At 37.4% G+C, this 26,602-nt stretch overlaps 1 protein-coding gene across 1 annotated transcript; it reads right to left on the minus strand.

The window, feature by feature from the left end:
* Positions 1-6,151: 6,151 nt before the first annotated feature.
* On the minus strand, positions 6,152-25,020 carry LOC139738120 (gasdermin-E-like). The gene is made up of 10 exons (XM_071648784.1): positions 24,498-25,020; positions 20,737-20,878; positions 19,419-19,593; positions 17,835-18,018; positions 13,016-13,072; positions 12,487-12,623; positions 12,022-12,159; positions 9,947-10,025; positions 9,041-9,111; positions 6,152-7,759 (listed from the first exon to the last, which is right to left on the minus strand). Exons 1-10 carry the CDS (start codon positions 24,805-24,807, stop codon positions 7,538-7,540), a joined length of 1,515 nt encoding a protein of 504 aa, XP_071504885.1. The 5' UTR covers positions 24,808-25,020; the 3' UTR covers positions 6,152-7,537.
* Positions 25,021-26,602: the final 1,582 nt, after the last annotated feature.

Raw genomic sequence — 26,602 nt, forward strand, 5'->3', positions numbered from 1 at the left:
AAGCACGAAAGCCCTAGATCCGGCTTGACCTTTGAATCAGTGATATTAATTGTTCTTTTGGCCGTCTGGAATGGTTGTCAGAGTCTAAAAATCATTCCCTGTGCCCCAACATTACCCAAGTGCCTGCAGCTCATTGTACTTTAATCTCACCTCACGTCTCACGTCTTTTATGTACGTACGTAACAGTTAGCGTCATGCACCTTTTCACCTACGGTTACACAAAATTATATATGGAGTATATGAATAATTATATTTATATGTTTTTTTTTTTTCTGCGATGGCCCTTGAATTTTTGAACTTAAAATTTTGGTGGCCCGACATCACTAAGTGTTTTTAGTGACCCCTGTATGATGATGATGATAATGATGATAATGATGATAATGATAATAATAATCATAATAATGATACTAATAATGATAAAGATAAAAAATATCAATATTTATTACTATTACTCTTATGATATATATATATATATAATACGTATAAAAAAGCTATGTGTTGTCTTAACTTTACTGGTGTGTAATATCCATGATCAATGCAATGTTTTCTCTCAGTATTCATGAATTTTTCACGCTTTCATTAATCATCACACTGGCTCTATGCTCACCGATTGCTCTCAAATTGTCGATGTTCAATAAAATTGTCATTTTGACAACTTGATTCCAAATTCCGCCTATTCAATCTCGTCGCATATTTTAGAGTTTCCACAGTTAAGTGTGTCCTGCTTGGCAGGAAAAAATAACATGCATGCATCGTGATTATAATGACAGCTTACGGGGAAATCAATATTTAAAAGGAACAATAAGAGAAAATAACTTTACATTGGAATTACAACTTCACTGAGTACGTATATAAGTTCCTTACCATTCAAAAGTTACAGTCAGAAAAAAAAGATCAAAATTTTCTGAGCACAACGGTGAAAATTTTAACACATCGGATGAAAGTTAGGGAAGTTATATAATTGTGAAGATTTGCTAACTTTTGCGACACATTTCTCGGACATTTGATATTAATATGCAAATGAGTGAGCCGATGATGTCATCACCTCACAATTTTTGATTGAAAGTGTCAACAAAAAATTGACGGAAATTAAATCTTTCTTCCATGGTAGTGTAAAACATGTTCTTCCTGGCTGAGTAAGTTCAAAATACTGATAATGATCGATCAGAAATATAAGAATTTGAAAAAAAAAAAACGTTGGAAATTTCAAGATTTTATATACAAACTATATGGCAAGTATAAGTTGCAGGGGGAAAGACATTAACTCACTCATTTGCATACATTCATATTGACTTTTATCGGAACTTCACAATTTCAAAACTTCCTTATTTTTTATCTGATCTTTTAAACCGAAATTTCATTCTTGTGCCAATAAGATTTTACTCATTCTTATCAGACACCATTCTTAAATATATTTTCAGTGTTCCGGAATGCCCCTTGAAATGTTAAATCCCACGTGAAAGGAGATATTAACTATAATCAACTATCATCCAACAAGAAATAAAAAACGCCTCACATGCCTTGCTTACCACAATTTATTACATGTTTCTTGGTTGCGATTTTGTAGCGTTGACTGTGGTTTTGCGTCTTGCAAGTGAAGAAATTGCACAAAAGGGATAACTACAGAAACAACGATATCCGAAAGCCATACACTATAGCAAAGTCAAAGAAACTATTTTGGATCGGGGTCGGAAGCTGCGGCTTGCTCTATGTGGTGGTCTGTAATGCAGTACGAGTACAGTTCAGAAATATTGCATGTACATTGTATATAAACCAGAACACACTCAATATTCCTGCGAATCAGACGTCTGTTTTGTTCTGCTCTCATTGACGATTTGGCATATGACCGCGAACAGAAGTTTTCCATCTCTTACTATACGGTCCTTACTATAAAGTCATCATACATGTAGAAATGTCAACTGTGTCCTATCTATTACACACATTCATGAAAGTCGGTCTTAAGTTTTCGGCCGAATTGACCCACAGCATGGATCCCCATTTGTTTTCCCTGCTTGTGCTCATAGAATAATATGATGCATCTTGCAATTGTAATGTTGCACGCCTTATGAAGACAAGTGCAGTTTTTTAACGACCTGCCTATGACGACATTCCATTCTCTCCCCGATCTTATCAAGATATGAAAGTATTTGAAGCCAATTCCGGGGTGTTAGGAGCCCTTGACATCAAAGTGTGAATTTCTGAAGAATTTATCGCCCATAGATTTGTCAGGCATGATATATGGAAGGCAGGCAGAAAATTGGCAATGTATGACAAATTATCAATTGATTTGCAACCACCTCACGTTTGAGAGAAGTCGCAGAAACGCTAACATGGTGGGTTCTCCATTCCAAGAATAAACCCACACTTCATAACTGTCCATCATTATGTGGGGAAAACAAAACTAACATTTCAACTCTTAAATCTCCAAGCATACTCTGCTGGATCAGCCAGCCTTGAAAATGACTGAAACGTTTTACTATCATTTATTTTCTCCTGTTATACGATGTACAATACCATACAATGTACCGTTGCGGCATTTGCATTTTCTCTCTGATCGTTGCATAAGTCCCATCAATGTTGCCCCAGATACTTAAAACGATCGTTATAAGAGGTTCATTCTATACCTTTTAACTGAATTTACTTCTTCTAAGACGTAAAATACATTTTGTTACACCATAATCCCGTCTGAAATGAAAAAAAAAACCAAACAATTTTTCTTTAAAGGTAGCACATAATATCATTTAGAGGTTTGTTTGCATGAAAGACTCACGCCATTAATTCTCTATGACTTATTTCGAGGCAATAATGATATTCTCGACGAATCTGGAGTTAACTGAAAATGTCATTATTTCCGTGCACAAGGAAAGGGAAAAGCCACAAAAGTAGGTTATAGCCCAGCAGGCTGAAAGGACAAAAATCAATTACGTCTTGACATCCGAACAAAAGGTACTAAGTGCTCGAAACGAAAGCTATAAAGAGTTGCTGAGGTGGGGGGGGGGGGGGAGGGGGTTTCTTGATCGCAATACAAATTGTATTTGTCAGGATGAATCTTTCCTCATCTGTTCGAATTTAAGAATCATTCACGGCCAAAAATAAAAAGCAACACAAAGCATAACAAAACATTCAAGCAATCCTACAGCGTTCAGATATTATGCGAGGCAACGTCACCCAAAGTTAGATCGGTCGAGAATTTCTTTCTTTCTTTCTTTTTCTTTTTTCTCCTCTTTTGTGTGTGTGTGTGTGTGTGTGTGTTTCTGCTACTGGTCTTCGCTGGGTCAGGTTTCTAGCCTTGCTTTCAAACGTACAGATAGTGTTGAATTTGTATGCTGAACGATAGAAACACGATTGCAATTACGATTCTAATCATCGTTCGCGTTCACACGAGGGAGAAGGCTTCGCTGATTCTGCGGTTTTGAATTTCAGAGCGAGGAGGGGAGGTTTGGCTTCAGTCTTTCCAAGTTCCCATATCGCTCTTGAGCCGTAAATTAGCGCGCGCTTTTACTGCAGTGCGAGGCAGCATGGAGGAGTGCGGTCTTTCTGCCGAAGTCATTGAAAGGTCACTTCGAGCTTCGCCCCCAAAACACGATTGGAGATCAATTACGTTCACACTGTCATTTTGCTGCTTAAAGAGGAATTCCAGTCCAGCCGCATGTTAGTCTGAATAAAATCTTACGAGTACACAAGAGTGAAATTTGATCAAAATCGGTTAACATTAGGGAAGTTCTGATTTCATTAAATGTCACTAATTTGAGAACAGTTCTCGTACAGATGATATGAATGTGCAAATGAGTGAACTGATAATCGTCACCTCACAATTATTTCACATTGAAAGTATACCACAAATTTGCGAAAATTCACTGTTTCGGTAAATACATACAGTGTAAAACGTAAAGTTATTTCTGGATTTAGCGGGATTTGAGACTAGGGTGTAATTGCGTTTGAATGAAAACCATATAATTTTTTTTTTTTTTTTTTTTTTTACAATTGTATCTACAAACCATAATTATGACAAGCTGTGAGAGTATGATATCACTATGTGTATATTCATATTGACTGTTGAGAAACTTTGAAATGTCGTAACTTCCTTATTTTTCATCCGATTTTGATGAAATGCTCATTGTTGTGCTAAGAATATTTTACTCTTTCTTTTCACACTAACTGCTAACTTTCATCTGCACTGGAATTTCCCTCTAATTCTAGCGAAACGTGATTGGAAAACACCTCCTGACCGTCATTTGAAACACGGCTGGAATTACGATTCAAATCAATCTCTGCGATTCCATTTTACATTCACACTGTAAGAATGCTTAATTTGAAACACGATTCAATTGATGCGTCATTACAATTCATGTTTCAAATAAAGCACTGTCAGTACGAGTGAAAGCAAGGTTAGAGTCATGTTATGAATGCATACTGCATGTTTGGGGTTCCTGTGATATAATTTAGGAAATGTGGTCAAAATTAAGGACCAAAGATAATGAAAACGATTTTTTTTTTTCAACGTACAAATCTACGAGATGGCGGTGAATAAATTTGAGAAAAATCTTAATTAAGAAAGAAATCATGTCTAATCACATCCTTGCCCACGCAGTTATGGTGAAGAATGTTTGGAACATGCACTGAAATATTCACATAACTATGCTGGATACCATCTTTGTGCAAAATACAAAGGAAAAGGACATCCAACACAAGCTTTCTATACCAAATTGTATATCAATGTAGGGTACAGGTAAGATACCTAAGACGCTACTTCCTTATAGTGTTCACGGGCCAAGATTTATTACAAATATATTTTTCGTTGCCATAAACGTGGTCGTAATGTGGACGATATCACATAATTTTTGGTAGTTTAAGACACCGCGAAACCAGCGAAAGTCCTCGACGTGTTAAATGTGTCTCCTAAACGTCTTGCAGCTGCCACGCCATTGTAATTTTCACACCATAGCACCTCTATTAGGGGACAGTTTGTCTGACTTGCACTCTGCACTTCGCACATATGAATACTAAAGGGGAGTGCATGGTTGTGATTTGCGCATGTGCAAAGTAAATTTCATAAAAATGTTTGTCTGTATACCATTGACTTTCAAACGAAAAGGACTCTCAGGCAAATGAGGATCTCGTATGTTCAGTGACTCACAATTGTTAGAACTTACGAACGAAATTGATTCATCAACAGTTTTTATCAAAAAAAAAATGCTCCATGCATTACATTTTCATTGATCACAAAGATGGCATTCTTCAACAACGAATAATTCATCACAGGACCTTTCCATGTTTTTTGAATGTCTATAGTGTGATGTAGGGGCGCAAATAGACATGCGCAAACCCTGAACTCGCTTATAATTCATGCATCATCGTATAACAATACATCAAACCTTAAGTACCCTGCAGTATATGATGTCAGTATTGTCTTAGGAAAACAGCATACCTTCACTTCATCATCTTCATTTGAAACTGATAGATGAAACTTCAAGGGAAAGTAGAGGAATTTTAAGCAACGGAACATCAGTTCATGACACAAACTTATATACAGTCGCACTGTTACTCTCTAACACATTTAAGGAAAGCATGAAATATAACATGTTGGAAATGTCTTTCATTCTTCAAAAATTAACCAGGAATATTTTTGATAACCTTTTGACGTTCTGGCAAAATCTGCCCTACTTCGAGCCAGATCGCCATAGTGCATCGCTCACTTACCCACAATACTTTTCAACCGAAGGATCACAATTGCTCCTCCCACGGCTGCCGACTTATGTTCTGAACATAGCATCTCAGCCTGCTCACGCTAACATACATGACTGAAGCTATTCAGAACATACATTGATCGTACTAGCTCTTAAAAGGTATTGTTTGCCAACGGGAGCATTGATTATACGGGGTCATCCCACTAGACCGACACTTCGACATTGAAAACATGTTCATGAGTCATACAGCTCACGAGTCATACAGCCCATGTGTTTGACACTAGGCAGATAAAGCCGATGAGTTCGACACTAGGTAAAAGCAGCCCACGTGTTCGACAGATACAACACCGGGCTAAAGTGTCGGTCTCGTGGGCCCTTGTTAGCCTACAGTGTCGAACAAACGTGAGCTGAATAACTCATGGGCTGAATGACTTGTGAGCTGTATGACTCGTGGGTGTCGGTCTCGTGACGTGCACCCGATTATACAGACTAACATTTTTATATGGCTTGTTTCCATCCCTAACTCACATTTTCAACTGTTTTGAAAATTCATTTTCATGAAAATTACACATTCCATCGACTTGATACTGACATACAATGTTAAGCATTGTTAAGGGCAGCAATATTTCCCCCTGCTTTCTGAAAGCGGTTAGTCAATTTAAGTGCATGCTCTTTCATAATGCTAGAAAAGTGATTTTTTTATTTTCTTTATATTTTCTTTACATTGTTGTCCACTCATACGTCATAACCTCTAGTAGTTTCCTCATTCAGCGGTTCCGACACCAAAAACTTTAAAAATTCATAACTTTTGAATCGATTGTCCGATTTTCCTCAAACTTTCACTGATGTGTTCCACTAATATTGCTGCTTTCACTCAATCCACATTGTTCTTTGTGTTTGGGTTCCCTTTAAGGAATGATCAAAACAGGGAGGTGAAAGAGACCCACTTTCTAGTCAAATAATCTCGAAACCTGGCATTCTCACTGAGCTCATATTGAACAAACGTTTGGAAAAAATGTCTGTCTGATGATTGTTCAATGTCCTCATTACCTGCAGATGAAGAGGAATAAAAAACAACAAACAAACTAAGCCTCAATTCTACCTCCCATACCCTAAAAAAGTGACCATACCAAAGGTGTCAGAAACATGTACATATAATTTCATCAGAGCTTTTTTAAACTTCAAACAGAAAAGAAGGTTTTCTGTTTTAGAAATCAACACTGCTAACCAAACTATTAGGACATCTTGAACAGCATACATATCTATTTCACAACTATTAAAAAATTGCTGTTTAATCTTATCAATAGATGTATCAATTGTAATAAGTATGAAAACATTTCAACACTCAATATAGTTATTTCACAGTCTCCTTGTTGTAATAATCCTTGAGAATGCATTAATGAGTACTGAGAAAGTGACAGAAAAACAAAATCACTTTCTTCTTTCTTTTTAGAAATATTATAGATCTCGGATTTCTCATGTTCATGTACATCCTTTCATTTAAAATGAATTGTGATCATAAATAAATGTCACATGCGCTGAAAAAAATACAATTCTAAGAAGAATTAAACGTTTATTTGATCATAATCGATTTTTAAATGGCTATGGGACAGTCACAAAAAGAGGTCCTAATAAGAGGTGGGTAGGGGTCCCAGTTATTACTGGGAACACTTTTTTATTCTTTTTTTTAAATATCTCAGACATTTCAAAACCAATTTCATCAAATAAACTTGTGATTCCTTTTGATGCTGTTCAATCTTTGATATAAGTGGTTTCCAATTATCTCACAAAAACAATCACCCGTATCCCCGTCTCAACAAAAACTACACTGACATTGCACTTATAGTCAGTTACTGGCCCCAGAGAGCAAAAATCACTGCCAAAATTTCACCAGGAGTAACACATTCGTCCCCCTTCTGGCTGCCTTGGCAGAGAAACCACTCTCCTCGCTTTCTCTCCAGCTCGAAGCCGACGCTGAACATTAGAGACTCGACATGCGGGAACTCTTCGGTGAGACTGGTAACCCGGGTTTGGTTCAGGGGAAGACGGTCTACCGACAAAGACTCTTCAAGCTAAAGACAGGGACAAACACATGATTATCAGAGTATGCTGAATATCAGTCACAGAGCATAGGCTAATTTCTTGATGAATTACATTTCCTAAAGAAAAGAGATATGAGATACGAGTACGAGAAAATATAAAAGAGCCTATGCACTAAATCTCATAACCACTTGTAACCGGCACCACCAGCATTCTCATAAGATATATTTTTGTTTTTATTTTTTCTATTGACCCCATCCGAGATATGTGTGGATGTTATGTTACTATTCGTATTATTTCAAGGTATAGGGGAAGTCGAATCTTTTACGCGTACAGATTTTTCATAGTGTTCATACCGGCGTCAATTCTTACGTGACCAAGATTGATGCTTTTAAGGCTTATAACTTTCAATTACTTTCTCTCTTGTTTTTACTTATTTTGCAAGACAAACTTATTGATTGATCAGCCCACATCTCTACAAGCTTGTCTTTCTTGTGTGCCTCTCATTTCCAGTGATACAATGATTTTAAAAACATATCGTAAGTTTTATGTATGTCCGTTATAGATATTAAATTGATTGATTTGCTGTAACTGTTGCATTTCAAAATTTGCGATACCGGAAATTAATCGGATATACTCGATTGCTTAAGCAGTTTCTTTGGTTTTCAGTTCATTGAAAACAAGCTACTGAATGAAAATCGTCTTTGTCCCGTTCTTAAAAAAAAAAATGTTCGAAGTCATCTGTTTTGCACTGTTTGCTCATTATGCACCTCCATCTTTAAACGTGTTAAAAGGATGCAGGCTCTGATAATAAAACGTCAATTTAGTGATTCCAAAAGAACGTCGTTAACTTCCCTTTCCTTCCCGATACATGTCACTATACATTATATTATATAGGTAAGTATAATAGATAGACACACACACAGACGCGCACACACACACACACACAAACATTTACGCGTCTATGGCGGAAACCGAGGACCTGTTTTACACAAAAGAATTTTACCACATAACCGAGGACCTGTGTGTAAGTAGGACTCTTGTCAACCGAGGACTCATTCGTATATTACCATCCAAGCGAGGACTTATTACAATACATGTAATGCTAATCGAGAACCTCTCAACATGTACCCCTTCATGCAAACGCAGACCGTTTGGACTGGTCTGCGAAGCGAGGACGTCCTCTGTTTACTAGTAAATGTAAAGTTCGTGTGTGTGTGTCCTCGTTTTCCACCATGGGCAAGTGCACACACACACACACACACACACACACACACACACGTCTTGAATGGAAAGGAAGTACAATGTATTACCATCTCCATTAATGCTGATCTCTCGGTCTCTGTGCACTGCAGCAACTTACGACACTGGTCTTCACTGAGGGCTACAAGAACAAAAACAAAATACTTCAATATCAGAGTAATCTAGATCTGCCACGCGAACGCCTAAAGACGCAGCCTCAGGGTTGTGCAATGGAACCATGCAGCTGTCTCGCGCATACGCAAAACACCATTTTGTCTAATTAGCGTCGTCTTAGCGTTCGCGTCGCAGATCTAGAGCTGCACGTGCTTGCTAATTTGGAGCAAGATGGTGCATTGATTTCAAATTATGTTTTTTACTCTTGAAAACGGTCATCCCGAGTTCGAATACAGCACTGCGCTAAAACACAATGTTCTTAAGGAGAAAGAAGGTAAGTCGAATATGACCATTAGATAATGTCTGGATATTTATAGTTCTTGTTACATTTATTAGTGTATACCATCATTGTTATAATAGTCAAAATGATGATCATGAATATAATTCATCTAGATTTTAAATTCTCAATATTCAAATTCAGGAAATATCAGATATCACTCATTATCAGCTTTAATACCGTAATACGAATATCTTGATTAAGTGGGAAAGATATCACACACACACACACACACACACACAAATATATCATAACGAGTGGAGTTAACAATAATAAAGAAGAGCAGAAGGAATTAAGGTTTCTAGGCTGAAATAATAGCTCTGTAAAATGCTCTATGTTCCCAGAATCTCGTGCTGTAAATATTGTATTTACAAAAGAAAATTTCATTGTGTTGTATTTAATTCATCATGTATATTCGATTGTAATGAGCTGATATGGGATATCTTTTTTCTTTTTTCTTTTCTTTTTTTTTTTCATCCGAAGGGTGACAAATGCGTAGGATGTTGAGAGCTTCGCGCAGTCTCACCGGCCATGACATCCAGAAGGTCAGCTAAACAGGTCAGCACACCATCCCTGTCCGAATCAGGATACGTCACTTCCGCTTCCTGTGAATTCGAAAGAAACCATCTTTGAATTAGATTATTGAATTAGATAGGGCATAGAATATTTAAAGGACATCCCCCCGGGCCCAATGGTCCCCAAACCCCGAATGTACGGAAATGTTAGAGATCTTTACCTTTGTCGCTGGAACCGTTATAATGACTATGAGTACGTAAATTGCATTTTGATATTCTTTTCAGAATGTATGGTGAAGTTTTCTACATACTTGGTAGGTATTTCCGCCATTGTGATGTAATATAGAACTTTTGGAGGTTTCCAAAAGCCCCCCCCCCCTCCCCAAAGTTAGCTATCTTCTTTTGAGGTAGGCCTAATAGTCTCCGAGGATGCATGTAGGGTGAACTTGCAATACTCACTCAGATGACGGCCAGATCGACCCACTGAATCTCTAGTTTAATGTTCATGGCTTTTATCATATTCGTGGTATAAAAATAGAATTGAAATTAGAATTACAATAGGCAGATTAGAGTCATTAATCAGGTTGTTACAGAAAAAAGTTAAGCTTTCAATGAAGTTCAATGATTATTTCTCAACTACTAGTAATAATTTTCGATTTTTCTACTAGTCAAAGCTTTCAACATGACTACGTAATCAAATGTTTCTTAATGACCAGCATGTTCATCAATATTCTTTCAGCCGATCACATGATGTAAACTTTTGACAATCATTTCTGGAATAACAAAAATGATTACGAGGGATGAAACTCTATTGGTAATGAAATTGTGAAACAAGTACACTTGTGTAGTGTTTCAAATCTACTGCATCAACCGGTACAGTACCTAAAAAAAAGAAATGAAAATCGTCCGTGTAATTCCGGTACATAATAAAGGCAACATAGATATTATGAGTAATTACCGTCCCACACCTAGTTTTACCGTTTTAGCATTCGCCGAGACGTAAAGACGTTTGGAGGGTGTATATACTCGTGGTATAGATTTACTGCTTTTTTTTTCAGAAATCAAATACTCGCAATCCAAATCAGTATGGATTCAGATATGGACACTCCACCTATCACACAAATACTAGAATAAGCCATTTCACAGTTACAATCTTAGCATGAGCAAATAAAGGTCATTACAAACCTTCCCTTGAGTGGAGTGTCACTGATAAAAGAATTAGATAGTCTTCATGAAGACTATATGTTGTAAATATTCATGTATGAACCAGGTGCATATTGGAATTTACAGGTGAATGTGTATTCTTATCAACCAAATCAACAAAAGACATTCATGCAGCACTTGCACGTAAATTACCACTCATTCTGCTTGACTGTACTCAACCGCTCTTGAATAATTCCAGGTTTAAGTCTGTGGCTCAAGAGGTCATTGCAAGCTGGTGCTGTGAACTGGCTTATCTATACAAAATATCATTCAAAGGATTGAAAAAGCATTTAATTCTACTGATAACTCTGTGTTCAAATTCAGTTGATCATTCTAATGTTATTGCATAAGCTTACATCCACTATATTCGCAGGATGTCGTTGAAGTTACTGACACAATCGCCAGCAATGTACACTCAAATACAGTATATTGTAATATGTTGCAACTGTAATATACTGTAATGTAATGAAACTTTCTCATCAGGTTATTGAATAGCAAGATTTGGAGCTTTCCAGGGTAGCCTTGTCGTTGTTGGGTTATTTTTTTTGGTAAACTGTATGAAGGATTTTCAAAACTATAGAGTAAATCCACCGCGTTACATTCCCTCGGCCTGGGGATTTTTTTCCCCCAAGAAGACTGCACAGACCAAACACTGAGGCGAGGCACGAGTTTAGCTATGAAACGGCTGTATTATATAAAAAAAACAAATAGAAAGATGTGGAAGATCTTACATACTGAAACTCAAACTATCAATTTTGATCAAGGAGGTACTAGACGAGCCTAGTATCTCCTTGGTTTGGTATCAAATATTTAGGACAGTGAAAGTAGAAGCAATTCGAGTGCTTCAGAAGTGGGGTTGCAAGTCTAGACGACAGATTCTCACCGAAAATGCAAATCCCGCCACTTTCAGGAGATTTTTAGTGGCGTTGAGACCGACTCCTCCGAGCACGTCATCCAGGGCGTCATCTGATATCTTCGAACTTTTCTCACCAATGAGAAGACGGTGAACAGCCGAATGGAGCTAAGAAAATGTGGTGAATCAAAACAAAATCATAAGAATTGATAAAAAAAAGAACACCTAATGCTGTCATGAATTATCGATGCTTCTAAGCCTGTTTGACAAATACTTTGTTGAATTAATAATGAACTAGGGCCCACGTCTTGGAAATGTATGCTCTTGGCATGAAACTCAATTGATTTGCACACACATTATTTAATGACTTCCCTCTTTCTTTGCAGTACAGTCCCTCTCAAATCTTCATGGAACCAAAGCTCTAACAAAATATGTCTACAATAGGGTATAATTTACGCAAAATAAATAGGACTGTAGGTATACACCACACCTTACCAGGTCATTCAACTTGTCAAGAGCAAGTGGCGTCGTCATTAGCTCAAAAAGAGACTTTCTTATGATACTCAGTCCGTCGTCTGGCGAATGGAATATGGGCTGCATTCCTTCCCTGATCTCAGTCATATATGTTTCTCCTGCATAGACGAGAATTAGATTTGGATTTTGGATTTCATTCAGCATGACCAGCAAGGAAGCGGTTGAGTGCTTTTGAGCGAGTTGCCACGCAACCGATACATAATGAGCCAGAATCTGCTCACAGCGTACTGGAAATTCCACATCATCTTCCATGGGACAACATATTCTTAAGGATGCCATAGTGGATTGTATACAGCGTGCCTACAGTATACTTGAGAAAGACAGAATATGGCAACCAAAATTTGTTCTCAGCTATTAAAGTATGGTTCTGACGAATAATCGTACAATTCCGCTACAAGCTGTAAGAATACAAAACGGGATTCGGGAACAACCGTTGACTTCGTATAAGATCCAACATTTGATATGCATGCATGTAGGTACATTTTCCTACCTGGAGATTCCTTGCAACCACGTGAAGGGGATTTGGTGGGCTCTGGAATAGTTTCATCTGCAATACAATAATGCACACATTTAAAAAAATCCAAAGCTAAAACAGCGTGTGGGGAACGAGGGGTTGAGGTTTTTTTTCCCCATTAATATCATATAGTAGAGGCTACTATGTAATCCCGTGAGATTTTTGTGCCAAAATTGATTTTATTAGCTAACTTTGTCAATTTGGGGGTGCTGAATCCAAAAAACTTTGGTTCCATTTTTTCCAGCCACGTCTTCAGCCGCCATTTTGATTTTCAAAATGGCCGCCATAGCAAACTGTATTTTGACTCATATTTCATAAAGTGAGCATTGTAGAAGCTTCAAATTTGGTGCAAAATGCATGAGTGTGATGTCAGAAACTCTGATACATCTTTTTCTGATATTGTGGATTGTTTTGATACAATTTGTAGGTTGCCATCTTGAATTTCAAAATGACCACCATAGCAAACTGTAATTTGACCCATATCTCATAAAGTGAGCATTGTAGAAGCTTCAAATTTGGTACAAAATGCATCGTTGTGATATCAGACACTCTGATATATCTTTTTGTGATATTGTAGATTGTTTTGTACAGATTGTAAGCTGCCATCTTGAAATTCAAAATGGCCGCCATAACGTTTTTACCCATATCTCAGGTTGCAATTATTGTAGAAGCATCAAATTTTCAAGAATGCACATGCTTGTGGTGTCCAACATTCCAGTACAGCTGTTTTCTAATTGTGGATCATTAGGCAGGCCACCATGTTGAAATTCAAGATGGCTGCCATAGAAAACATACTGTTGTAAGCGCCTTAGATGAATTAGCCAAAATTGTTCTAGATAGACCGAATTCATTTCCAGGTCAAGCAGAATGACAGCCATCTCTCAATTCAAAATGGTCGCCGTAAATTCAAAATGTAAGGACGAGGTTCCAAATGACGTCATCAAGCCATGCTGAGGGGCAAAAACTGCGTACGGGGGGAGGGGGCATACCACTGTCCCATACATGTGGGCAAGCGTTTAAGCGTTACATCCCATATAGCCAGGTGGGTATATGCGGTTCGCGAACTGCACGCTAAAGCGGTTTGTTTTTGCCTCTCAGGTATCACATTATTTTGCATTGTGGAACTCGTTAATGATTATATTTAAGCCCAGCCAGTAAAGTATTTGTACAAAAGCAAGCATTAGATACAACTGAAGGTGATCTTCAAAAACTTGATGCTGCCTCGAGAGAATGAAGACAAACAAGGAAAAGTCTCGCAATGGCCAATACATGTATAACTAATGGCAAGAAAGACCATGATCACCCTACCAGGCATCCAATTCACAAGCTTGTTTGTTGGCCACAAACTGAAACAAGATTTGCTAAACACTAGATATATTTCTGGAATAATACAGAATGAATAAGGAATGAGTAGGCTTTTTCCTGATTGCCCTTGAGTGGGTCATCTTCAGTTATTAAGACTTCCAAAATGCTTACTGCTGTACAGCCAATGATTCTAAAACAACAAAGGAGCAATAATAGCTCAGTTCTGTGGCTTTTGCATGCATCAGAATTCCTCCACAATTTAGAAGACCATCACAAGAGGGTAATGTCAAAAATTGTCACTGCCTTGAAGCTGATGAATGTGGCGTTTGGCAATCAGCTATCGGAAACATTCAAGGGGGATATTTCTAGAAAGAGATGAAAAGGGAATTTTTCATGTTCTGTACTAAGAATTTGTATCTAGGAGAATTAAAATATATTAATCTCTGGGATAGTGTGAAAAAGAGCAGACATTCAACTTGTGCGATCAAAATACACCATGTAAGATTGGATCCAAAGTCATTAAGCTTAAGAGGATCACTAACTTCTCATAACATTTCTACTGGCTCTACAGTCTGATAGACCTGTTATTATCCAGTCATTGCTGAACGATACAATTACCGGAAGGTATAATTTCTAAGTAATTCCACAATCACTCTTCATCTCATAATTTCATGGCCTTCTCCTCATTCTCACTAACAAAGGTTAATTTTTCATACCCATGCCTTAGAAACCCACAAAACTGAGCCATAATCAGCCTGAAAGTTGAAATACTGAGCAGTCATTTCCATCTGACACAGAGACGACATCACGGAAATAATAGAAAAAAGGGTTCATCAAAGATGCCATGGGAGCTGTCACCCGTCACTCACAACGAGGAAACAGATAGTCTCATTTCAGTGTATGTAGATGCTATTTCAAGAGCATAGGGAAAATCAGAGATATTGATGATTAATACGTAGACACTAAGTTTGCTTTACTTACTGATTTGCATGATATCTGCTCCATCACTGGAAAAGGAACTGATAGAAGTAGAATTGACATTTTTGAGAGATTATCTTCTGCAGTCCGTTGCGAAAAAAAAATAACAAAGGTCTGCTTTTTCATGCCTTTTATGGTGCTGGCTGAAGTTGAAAATTTGAGGATGTCTCAAAGAGCAGATGGACCAAGAAGTATCTAAACCTGGAATCATGCAGAATATGCAATGACACAGTCCATGCTTCCCAGAAGTTTGGCGTGGATGACTTCAACCAGGACAATCTCCCGCTTTACCCTCGTAGAGTCTTGATACAACAAATCCAGAGAGCAAAGCTCGTAATCTCTCACAACCCAATTTGTGCCCAAAATATGATATATTACATTGTAGTTATTTCCAGAAGGTATGCATAAAATGTTCAATTAAATGCTTTGAGCTTCCTACACCAACGGTGGCCACAGAATTCATTATCATGCTCATAGCAAGAAATGCAAAAGTCACTGTTTCTGGAAGAATTTTATAGAACCAATTCTCCCTCGTGTACAGCCTTAAAGTGCTGGTGACTTCAAAAACATATGCAGGGAATGAGAATAGAAGACATCTATTAAAGTGACTATCCCATGAATTTTTAGAATGTAGGGCTAATGTTGTATAAACTCTACAACCAAATCGTCTAAATGGGGCATTTAGTCACTCAGACACAAGAGGTTCTTTTGAAATTCATTTGTTTTGACGTCAGAATCACATAATTTCCCATTCACAATTTTTACCTAAATGCAATGCTTTTAAAGGAATGTTTCCCATGGCAGCCATTTTGTATTTCAACATGGTAGTGTACCTACAGGACAGGAAGCAGTCCCGCCTACGCAATTCACTGAAGTGATTGACTTACACATGAGTGTTCCAGCATGCTTGGGTATGCAGTTTAAAGATCTTACAGCACCAAATATAGTCGAAATCCATCTTGAATTTCAAGAGTGGCGGTCAATGCGAATAATCCATTATTACAGGATGTATAGGCCCTATGTGTGTTTTTTAAAAGAATGTATACTGTGCGCCCCCATAAACGTTCATATGTCTAAAAGTTGCTTGTAACCAGAGATATTAGCTGAAAAGCAGCCATTTTGAATGTTAAGATGGCCACCTCGAAAGTGATCTGCAATTTAAGGGAGAGGAAAAGTGCATCTGAATATTCAACATCATGAGCCCGGTTTATGCCCGAAATGTGAACTTTCTTTATTGCTTACAACATGAGATATGGGTCAAAATATACGTTCTGGTATGGCGGCCATTTTGAATTTCAAGATGGCCTCCTTCAATATCAAAGTGAACCATCGTTTCAGAAAAAAGATGTTTCAGAATGTCTGATAGCATACGCATGCTCTTTGCCCCAAATTAGAACCTTACACAATGTATACGATATGAGATACAGGCCCAATTACATTTGTTATTGTGGCCATTTTGAATTTCAAGATGGCCGCCAATGAAAATGATCCATCATTAAAAAAAAAAAATTTATATTAGCATGTCTGACATCACGAGCATGCTTTTTGCCCCAAATTGATACTTTCCATAATGCTTACAACTTTAGATATGGGTAAAATATATTTAGCAATGGCGGCCATTTTGAATTTCAAGATGTCTGCCTAAAAACTGTATCAAAACTATCTACGGTATCAGAAAATGGTGCATTAGAATGTCTGACATCATAAACATGCTTTTGCATCAAATTTGAACCTTCTATGATGCTCACATTATGAGCATTGGGTCAAAACACAGCTTGCTATGGCGGCCATTTTGACATTCAACATGGCGGCTGAAGACGTGGTAGGAAAAAATGGAACCAAAGTTTTTTGGATTCAGCACCCCCAAATTGACCAAGTTAGCTGAAAAAATCAATTTTGGCACGAAAATCTCACGGGACCCAATATGTCGACATATTAGACTGTACTAATAGTAAAAGTTTTCTTACTGATAGATCTATCTTCCAGGAGCACAAAAAGGCTTGTAGCCAAGTAGGCCTATCGTCGAATCAAATACATTTTTCTCTCCTTTTATATTGTAACAGCAACGACAATAATGATATAAACAGTGATTGCTGTGGGCTTGCCATAGAGGGTGAAGCTGATGGTTCCATGACATTTGCTCCTGCGACAATTGTCCCCATGAAATCTCTGCACGCTAAGCCGAACATAAATTCTACCCACAAAAAAAAAAGAAAGAATGTAACCCTAACCCTCATCATAATCCCCGCATCAAACCAAACCTACAACCCTATCAAAACCCTAACTCTAACCCTAGTCACGGGAGAAAATTAAAACGGGAGCAACTGTGGCAGGAGCAAATGTCGTGTCACCGGAGTTGATTGACCGAAAAGATCTACAACTCACCGAATCAATGAGTAAGTTAAGGAATGTCTCCGTTATATCTCCCGACCAAGTTTTAGATTATCATTAAAAGCAAAAAATGAATCTATTATTGAGCCAGCCTTTCGAGAAGAGAATAATGTCTCCTTACCCTTTCTTTCCACAGATTTCCGGTTCATTTTCCGGAACCCGCCCTCACTGTCCGGAAGAAGCAGAAGCTGCATGGTCTGGTCGGCTTTGACGAGTAATTCGTGCATACGGAAAGCGATGGCCGTATCGGCGGGAATCTGGAGGCATCGTTTTCTCTCCGTCAGCAACTTCCCACCAACGTCGACCTGATTAACGACAATGAGTTATAAACGTAATTAATAAAAACAAAAGTGATTCGCGAAAAAAAGATCTTTCAAGTTAATATCCATACACCAAAGAAACTTACGTTATCTCAGCTATGTTGGCAATCAGTTAGACAGAGGATACACTATGAAAATATGAAGAGTTTGTTCGCAAAAACCGATAAGTCCATTTTTGAAGATTTTGAAGTACGACCTCTGTCATAAAGTACAAAATAATACCTTTTAAATGATATATTGGTCACTACATATAAAAGTACATTTTTGAAGTTATGGTCAAAAGAAGCAAAAATTTTCCTATTATTCTCTTTATTTTTCTTGACCTTTAATCGCAAATATCTCCATTTGCAAATATGGACTTATATAAATATATAAATACATATATAAATACATTATGTTATATCTCAATAACCTTCCACCATTTTCATCACAAATGTCTTTTTCCCCCCTAAAAGTAGTAAAACATTCCGTACAGGAAACAGCCATTCCATCCACGTAAAAACACCAAGAATTTAATGCTGTGATAGATCATGTCCATACGTCAAAACTTGTCAGGCTGTGCAAAATCAGGAAATATGCTAATAAGGAAAATGTAAATTGATAAGCCCTAGTATCTCTCAAAATGTATGGTTTTAAGTTCAGTTTGACACTCCTCTTTAATTCAGTTTATTTTAGTGGCCTTTAACTTCTTCACCTGTATAATTTACGCATAAACGTGCGCTGATAATGTTTCCTGTTTTACATAATGTTTGATCTTCATAATTTATCAGAGTACTCAATGTAACTTCTTTCTTAGTTAATATTGCATTAAGTCATTATATGGTATTCTCAATTCCTATGCATTTATCTTTGTGGTATGACATCCTCTCTTGTTTTATACGCAGGGCCCTTCGGTGGAACAGTTGGCAAACTGATAGGGCCACGTACCAATCTTAAAGTTGAAATCCAAAGAAAAGGCTCATATAATGGCAATTTAAACATCAAAGCAAAGCTCAGAACTCATAGAATGTAATGAGATATATGTCGTTCTATCACTGCGATTTTAAAAGATGCAAGACCGTCACACCAAAAGCGGGATATTGATGGAGCCTGAATACACCCAATGCGTCATGGATGACTGACTGACTGACTGAATAAATAAATGATCAAATAAATGAATACATACTTGAATGAATTAATAAGTAAGTAAATGAGATGATTACCAGCCAGGGATTAGGTGAATATAACCATGTGATCGTGCCACCCGTCTATATATATATGTATATATATATATATATATATATATATATATATAAAGACATTATTTGTTTTATAATTTCCTTGAGTGGCCGTTAATCAGGTTTGACTAAATCCATGAATGGAAACACACGAATTTTTCCCCATACCGTCGTTGAGTCGCCTGGTGTCACATCAACGTCAACGTTGGCGCCACCCTCTGCTTTGTATTCGGCTTTGATCTCGATTTTCGATTTATTGTTGAGTGACGTCACCACCAGGCAAAGCGAATTTCGACTGTTGGACATCGTCTCACGAATGAAATCATGCGAAGGATTTATTTTCCTGTGCAAGAAATCACGCCCAGAATATTTAGTTCAGTTCGATTTTATGTCTGCTTGTTTTTTTCACGGAAATCAGATGTGAACATGACAACATGTGTATCTGACAACAGAATAGGAAAAAAAAAATTTCATTCATAGTATCATAATCACAATCTTTAAGGTATAAACATAACAACAATGAGATCAAAGGAATCGACAAATACACTTTGTTTGCAAATAAAAAGGAAGAAGAAAAAAAAAATGCCGGGGGCCTGCCGTCTTTCATCATGTGCTTGATAATCATGGCAGCCTAAGATCCAAGGATGCTTGGTGGTTTTCTTTTTCTGTTTTATTTTTTTAATGACATAAAAATTTATCATGGAAAATATCACAAGTTGTCTCAGCGATATATAAGAGATAACAACAATGAGGACTTATAGGCGATCTAACGTGATGACAGCCTCGGCAAAGTCAAACAGTGTGAAAATATCATATTTGAATTCAACCAATAAGATGGTAAAAAATGCATGCATTCATGTTTTATTTATGTACAATGTATGGACTTTCCAAACATTCAACAGCGATTATCTCAAAATGACCATTGTGTGGGTTAGCACTATATTGCACCGACCCCTTCATATATATATATAAATCTAGAAATACGGATTGTAAAGGAGCACATACGCATCAAACCAAAATGACCACAAAAAAAAAAAAAAAAAAAAAACGCAGAAGGGAAAGAAAAACGACAATGGCAAACAACGAAAGTCAGATTTACAGAGCTGATGTCATGCTCTACAGACTTCAGACTAGGAAGATTATACGAAAGAATTTATACTTTATTATTTTTTTGGTCCCCGAAATGTGCCTTGAGAAAGTTGTTGACATAAAATCAAATCAAACTCAATCCACTCGATGTGTTCAAGTAAAAGATTTCAAAACCCTGAATAGCAGGTAATCTTGTGATTACTCAAACGGTAGAAACAACTCTCGTAGAGTAAAATGAGTCTGTGTTTCGTTTTAATGTTGCGTTCTGTACAGATGATGAGCCTGTACGATATCACCGTCTTTGTTCCTTTTAAAGAATGTTGTAGAAAACAGCCGATTTCCTTCCTCCTTATGTGTTACGTCTCCCCCTCCCCGTAATTCCCCCTTTCTTATTTACCTGCAGTTAACAGCGTGCACAAGGCTGGGGATGTCGAGGGAGTTTTCGACGATATCGCCAAGAGCCACCGATATGGCGACTGCAGTCCCACCTTCCACCTCCACGTCTACGAGCTCATGTGGCAAGGATGACTCCAGTTTCCCTATAAGAAGGTAAAGGCACCTGTCGTTCACGACCAGCTAACTCACGAGCATTTATACAGGGTGGCCCAGAAAGAACGGAACACCTAAGATCTTTAATATCAGCAATATTGTTACAAATGTGTCATTATTTTGTGTACTGTTAGAAAGGCCATTTCTCCCCAAGAGAATGACACCAAGTTCTTTAATTTTGGTTAATGCGTTATGACTTTAGGACCATTTTTGTAAACCCTTGCAATTTTCAAAATGTGATCATTTTGCACTCTCAGAGATACCGAAACCAGCGAGAATTCGGCTTGCCATAAAACCAGTAGCGCACATTGTGTGGAATGTGGGGCGGAGGTGTGATTGCCATTGTCCGTTATCATTGTGAATAATGTGAATGTCATTGTGAATATCATTGTGAATGCTACTGGTTCTATGGCACGCCGAATTCTCGCTGGTTTCGATATCTCTGAGAGTGCAAAATGATCAAATTTTGAAAATTGCAAGGGTGGAAAAAAATGGTCCTAAAATCATAACGCATTAACAAAAAATAAAGAATTTGTTGTCATTCTATGGAAAATAGAATAGCCTTTCCAATAGCATACACAATAATGACACAGTTGCAACAATGTTGCAGAGATTAAAGATCTTAGGTGTTCCGTTCTTTCTGGGTGACCTTGTATAATGACATGAAATAAATCTATACACACAAACCGAGTTCACAGTCCATCTAGTCACAGAAAAAGACAACAACAACAAACACTGTTGTATCGTGCTGTAGCCGATTACCTTTCTTTGGAATTTCTATCATCCAATACTAATATTACGGATAAAGGTGGAATAAGAATACAATTTTTTACTTGAAAATTGTACATCCTAATTGATTTAGGTGGCAAAAATTTCTATATTTGTGATTGATTCCTCAATCGCCGCGATGTTTCACGACTTTTTTCTTCCACGTCTCCCGCATCTTTTGACATCAAATGGACAAACGAACAAACGGTTCCCAAGTTAGGGAATAATTAGGTACGTGCATGTCAGACCAAAAAATGCTCAAAAGCGTGAATTCATATACAATTTCATAAAAACATGATTATTTTTGTGTTTTATTGATTAAAATCAATTCATAACATATTTTCATCCTTGCATCGATGTTGCATTCAAATTCCATTGAAAAAATGAAAAACAAAATGTCAAAAAACAAAGAAATACGTAGGAAATTCTACAAAAACAATAAAACATCTTCAATAATAATAAAAATAAGTTTTTTGAGAGCACTTTCTTATACTTGCATTTGCCTAGATTTTTCACTAGAAAGAATATTTCCACCAAACAAGTCTCTGTTTTGAGCTTTATTCAGAGATGTATGGAAAATAGTTTTTATGCCTGAATTTGCATAATTTAGCATATGTATTTTTTTTTTGAAAATCAACTTATCAACATTTTTGTAGATTACGTCACAGGCAGTGTGTGTCGTGATTGCGCAGTTGACGGCCGAGATCCGAAGGGGGGGGGGGGGGGGGGCTGATCATCTATACCTAAATATCCCGGCCTAGTTAGAGTTAAAGGCAAAATTTACCATTTGCAGATGAAACAAAAACGTAACTTTAGTGCTCTATGATAGTTCTTGAATATGAGTAGGGGATAGAAACATCTATTGTAAAAGTTTAAATCCGTATTATCGATGTTAAATGCTGTTAATACACAAAAAGTGAACAATAGTTATAATAAAAATGATTCTAGACTTATTGAGAAAAATACTGGTATATCCCTATATTTTAGGCTTTATTGCAAAAATTTCAAGTGGTAGGATGTTTTGTGACACAACAGACCTACATGATGAGCATCAAATGTAATATCTTGATTTTTTTTAAAATCACTGCTTTCAAAGGTAAACTGGATCTTTAAAGGGAAAAAATTATTGTTTATAGAGAAAAATACTGGTATATCCTTATATTCTTGGCTTTATTGCGAAAATTTCATGTGGTGGGATGTTTTGTGATACAACAGACCTATACATATGCATCGAATGTGATATCTTGATTTTTATTTTTTTTTAAATCACTGATCCCAAAGGTACACTGGATTTTTAAAGGGATGGTATAGTTCTGGTTGAGATGGGGATTCAGGTTTTAATATTATAAGTTTAAGATATCCCAAAAGAAAATTGTCCTACCAGAAGATTAGGACGATTTTGTTTCACTTTGTTTTTAAACATATCTCGGTTATTTCAAAACAGATTTTCAACAAATAAACTTTTAATTCTTCCTAGAATCGTGTGCCTGTTAATAACTCATGTAAGTGGTTTCTAATTATCTTGCAAAACGTTAAAATCAACAGCCCCATCTCAAGCAGAACTATAAAATCCCTTTAATATCACAGGTGTCTTCTGTTTAGAGGTATTGTTTACCATTGGGAGCAGTGATTTCAAAAAATATTAGAGTTATCACATTTGATGCATGTGCAGGTCAGCTGTATCACAAAACATCCCACCATATAAAAATTTTGTATTTTGCCATAAAGCCTAAAATATATGGAGATATCACTATTTTTCTCACTGAACCAGAACTGTTGACAGTTTAGTCTAGAGACAATTTTATCATAGCTATTCTTCACATTTTGTATATAACAATACTTAACATTGATCATACCGATTAACTTTTTTGCACTGGTTGTTTCTATCCGTAACTCACATTTTAGAACTATTCTGAAGCACTAGAGCTGGTTTTTGGTTTTATCTGCAAATGGTAATTGATGAATTTAAAAGGATGAATGCAAGAGAATCTCTGCCTCGATGATTTTAATTCTTCATCATTGATTACATAATCCTTCAGACTTCTAACTCTCGTCTTTAGATCTTTTCGTTTCTGTGAGAATTATTAGTGCTTATCAGTGGAAAATTGAGCAAAGAAAATGGGATTCCATCGGGATTCGAACCCGATCCCTCCGGATTACTAGCCCGGTGCTCTACCGACTGAGCTATAGAAAGCCCAAGTTCAGTTTTCGTCCCAGAAACCCTAAATTTTCAATGCTCGAATGGTCAGAAGCTATAGCAGTGTGTTTGTGTGTGACACACACCTACACACTTAAACCTGGCATAAACCCGAATGATAATTCAACTTGGGGATAAATGCCAGAGATCACCGATTAAAGTGATGCAATTATGTAACAAACACATGATTATTAAGGAATCATTTGATGTTTAACGCAAAAACAAAACAAAACAAAACAAAACATGCATACAGACATGCCAGAGTGGTAATAAATCGGGTGCACGTCACGAGACCGCGCACACCCACAAGTCATACAGCCCACAAGTCATACAGCCCATGAGCCATAAACCCCACGAGTCTTACAGCTCACGAGTCATACGACCCACGAGTTCGACACCAAGCGAATAAGGCCCACGAGACCGACACATTAAGCCACATGTTGTATCTGCTGGACTGGTGGGCTGTTTTGTACGCATTGTGGAACTCATGGGCTTTATTTACCTATACCTATAGTGTCGAACTCATGAGCTGTATGACTCGTGAATTATTGTATGACTCATGGACCTTGTTTTCAATGTCGATCTCGTGGGTTGTTTGAATCGTGGGTGTCGGTCTCGTGGAATGACCACAATAAACCACCTACCTTTGGCCTCGAAGGTGAGTGATCTGTCGACGGCTACAATATCACTCGGAGGAAGACGGAAGGAGTCCCATTTCATGTCTGCATCTTCATCTCTCAGTACATCCGAAAGCTTGAAGGGAGTCGGGAGAATCTTCACCCTGTTCCAAAAATGTTTCTTGTTCCGCTTTACGACGAGATGACACGGCCTACAGTACTTGGCGTCCACCAAGCCTGTCACCGGGACAAGATTGGAATAGTCCACGCTCGACATGGTTTCCACAAGCGTGCTTGCGGTCGAGCTGAAAATGGTGTTGCAGAAAAGCAGCGACATTATCAACGTTCGAAGAAATACAGGTGCTAGAGGTGCCTGTGCATCAATTAATCTTCGTCCTCCGTTCAATCGTTTAAAATGCAAAGGATCTTTCTGGAATCTTCAAGGAAAAATATGTTTCCAGTACTCGAGTCAAAACGAACATACGTCAAATATCACAGGCACACCCTGCGCAGGCAGTCTTACACGTTAAAATTTAACAGAGTGGTGGTTAGAAAGGATCATGATTTTGTTACTGTACTTTGTTTATGGTTTCTTTTCTTTTTTTCAGATTATCCGGCAACCATTCTCAGTCGGTAGACCTATACTAAACAAGGCAACACAGCTAACGAGCTATTGACTATGTTTTATGTGAGCTAACTTCCGCTTGCTCCACCCAGCTGCCAGAATACGACTACAATTTGCAGTTTCGGTTTCTCGTAAAGGGGTTCTGATGCCCATAATTATTGTGTCTGTCCTGGCTTTGAAAAGCTTCAAGTAGGCCTACTTCTTATCGCTCCCTCCCCCTCCCCCTCTCATTCTCTTGCTCTAAGAATTATCTTCCTCTTCGTCTGTCATGTCTGTGCTGATGCTTGCCAGTTATTTAGTTTCCATGTTAGCCTGTATGTAATTTTAGAAGACTGGTCACGGGCGTGATGGCAGAAAATTTCCTATAAGAGGTGAAAGATGAGACGTCCTAATGATCAGAGAGGCAAATCCTCGATCCTCGGCTTATTTTGTTTTGATCTTTTTGTTTTTGTTTTTTGGGGTTTTTTTTTGCAATGAATGAGCTCACAACAAAATTGTGATACAGAATCAGGTACGCTTTTCCAGCCAGTCAACTTTGGCTTGTGTGTGTGTGTGTGTGTGTGTGTGTGTGTGTGTGTGTGTGTGTGCGTGTGTGTGTGTTTGTGTGTGTGACTCTGTGTGTGTGTGTATGTGTGTGTGTGTGTGTGTACGTGTGTGTGTGTCTTGTTGTTGTTGTTGTTGCTCACATGAATCACAAATAAGTCGCCACCTAATCTTTCCATGGTCAGGTATTCAAAATTTGTTCGTTTGCAGAAATTACCTTTGTTTGCTGTTTTGTTTAGCGGTCGAGATTCTCCGTGCTATCTCTGTAATGATGTCATAAAATTTGCAGCTATACAAGTCGAATTGATATAACCACGTTCTATTTTATTTCCGTATATGTAACCTAATAACAGTAATGTGTTAACGAATGTTGTGTCCATTTCTACTCATGTTAACAAAACTATTCAATTATCTCGTATTTTCGATGTGGATATATTCTCAATTGAAGGACGGGAATAAAAAAAATAATAAAAAATATAGATCATTAAAAAAAGAAAATTTGCGAAATAAACTTTACTCACGGATACCACAATCTCCACTTCAGCATCTTTTCTTAATTCAATCAAAAATTTGTCATTAAAGTCTTACAAAACAATCCTCGTAAAAACGAGTAATGATTAAGTATAAAATAATGGTATGCTGATTGTCTTCAACTGTAGGCTTCATGTTGCAATCAAGTAACTATAATGCAGGGACAATTGAAATCGTTTCTTTGCAAGCACCTACATTTCCAAAATCAGACTGGCTCTCTGTATACTTGGCAGGAATTAAATGTGGAATTTAGATCATTGACAGCATGTTTTGTAATTTTGTATATAAAGTGGAGTGACAAGAGCCCAATCAGGGATATCAAAATATATCAGGAAAAAAAAAGTTAAATGAGCCATTGTCTCATTCTTCTTAATCACGAGTTCATGGGTCAAATCCCCCCTTCCCGTTGGCATCTATAATCATGTTTGCGTAT

Source organism: Diadema antillarum, unplaced genomic scaffold (assembly GCF_040938485.1).
Source record: "Diadema antillarum isolate AM-2024a unplaced genomic scaffold, OU_Dant_1.0 seq00000722_RagTag, whole genome shotgun sequence".
NCBI classification, from domain to species: domain Eukaryota; kingdom Metazoa; phylum Echinodermata; class Echinoidea; order Diadematoida; family Diadematidae; genus Diadema; species Diadema antillarum.

Coding starts and splice junctions, on each gene's coding strand:
- LOC139738120 (XM_071648784.1), bottom strand. CDS start 24,807: ATGTCGCTGCTTTTCTGCAACACCATTTTCAGCTCGACCGCAAGCACG. Junction 18,019..19,418: donor CACCAGGCGACTCAACGACG/GTATGGGGAAAA, acceptor GTCGTTAATCAG/GTCGACGTTGGTGGGAAGTT. Junction 9,112..9,946: donor CCTTCTGGATGTCATGGCCG/GTGAGACTGCGC, acceptor TTGTTCTTGTAG/CCCTCAGTGAAGACCAGTGT.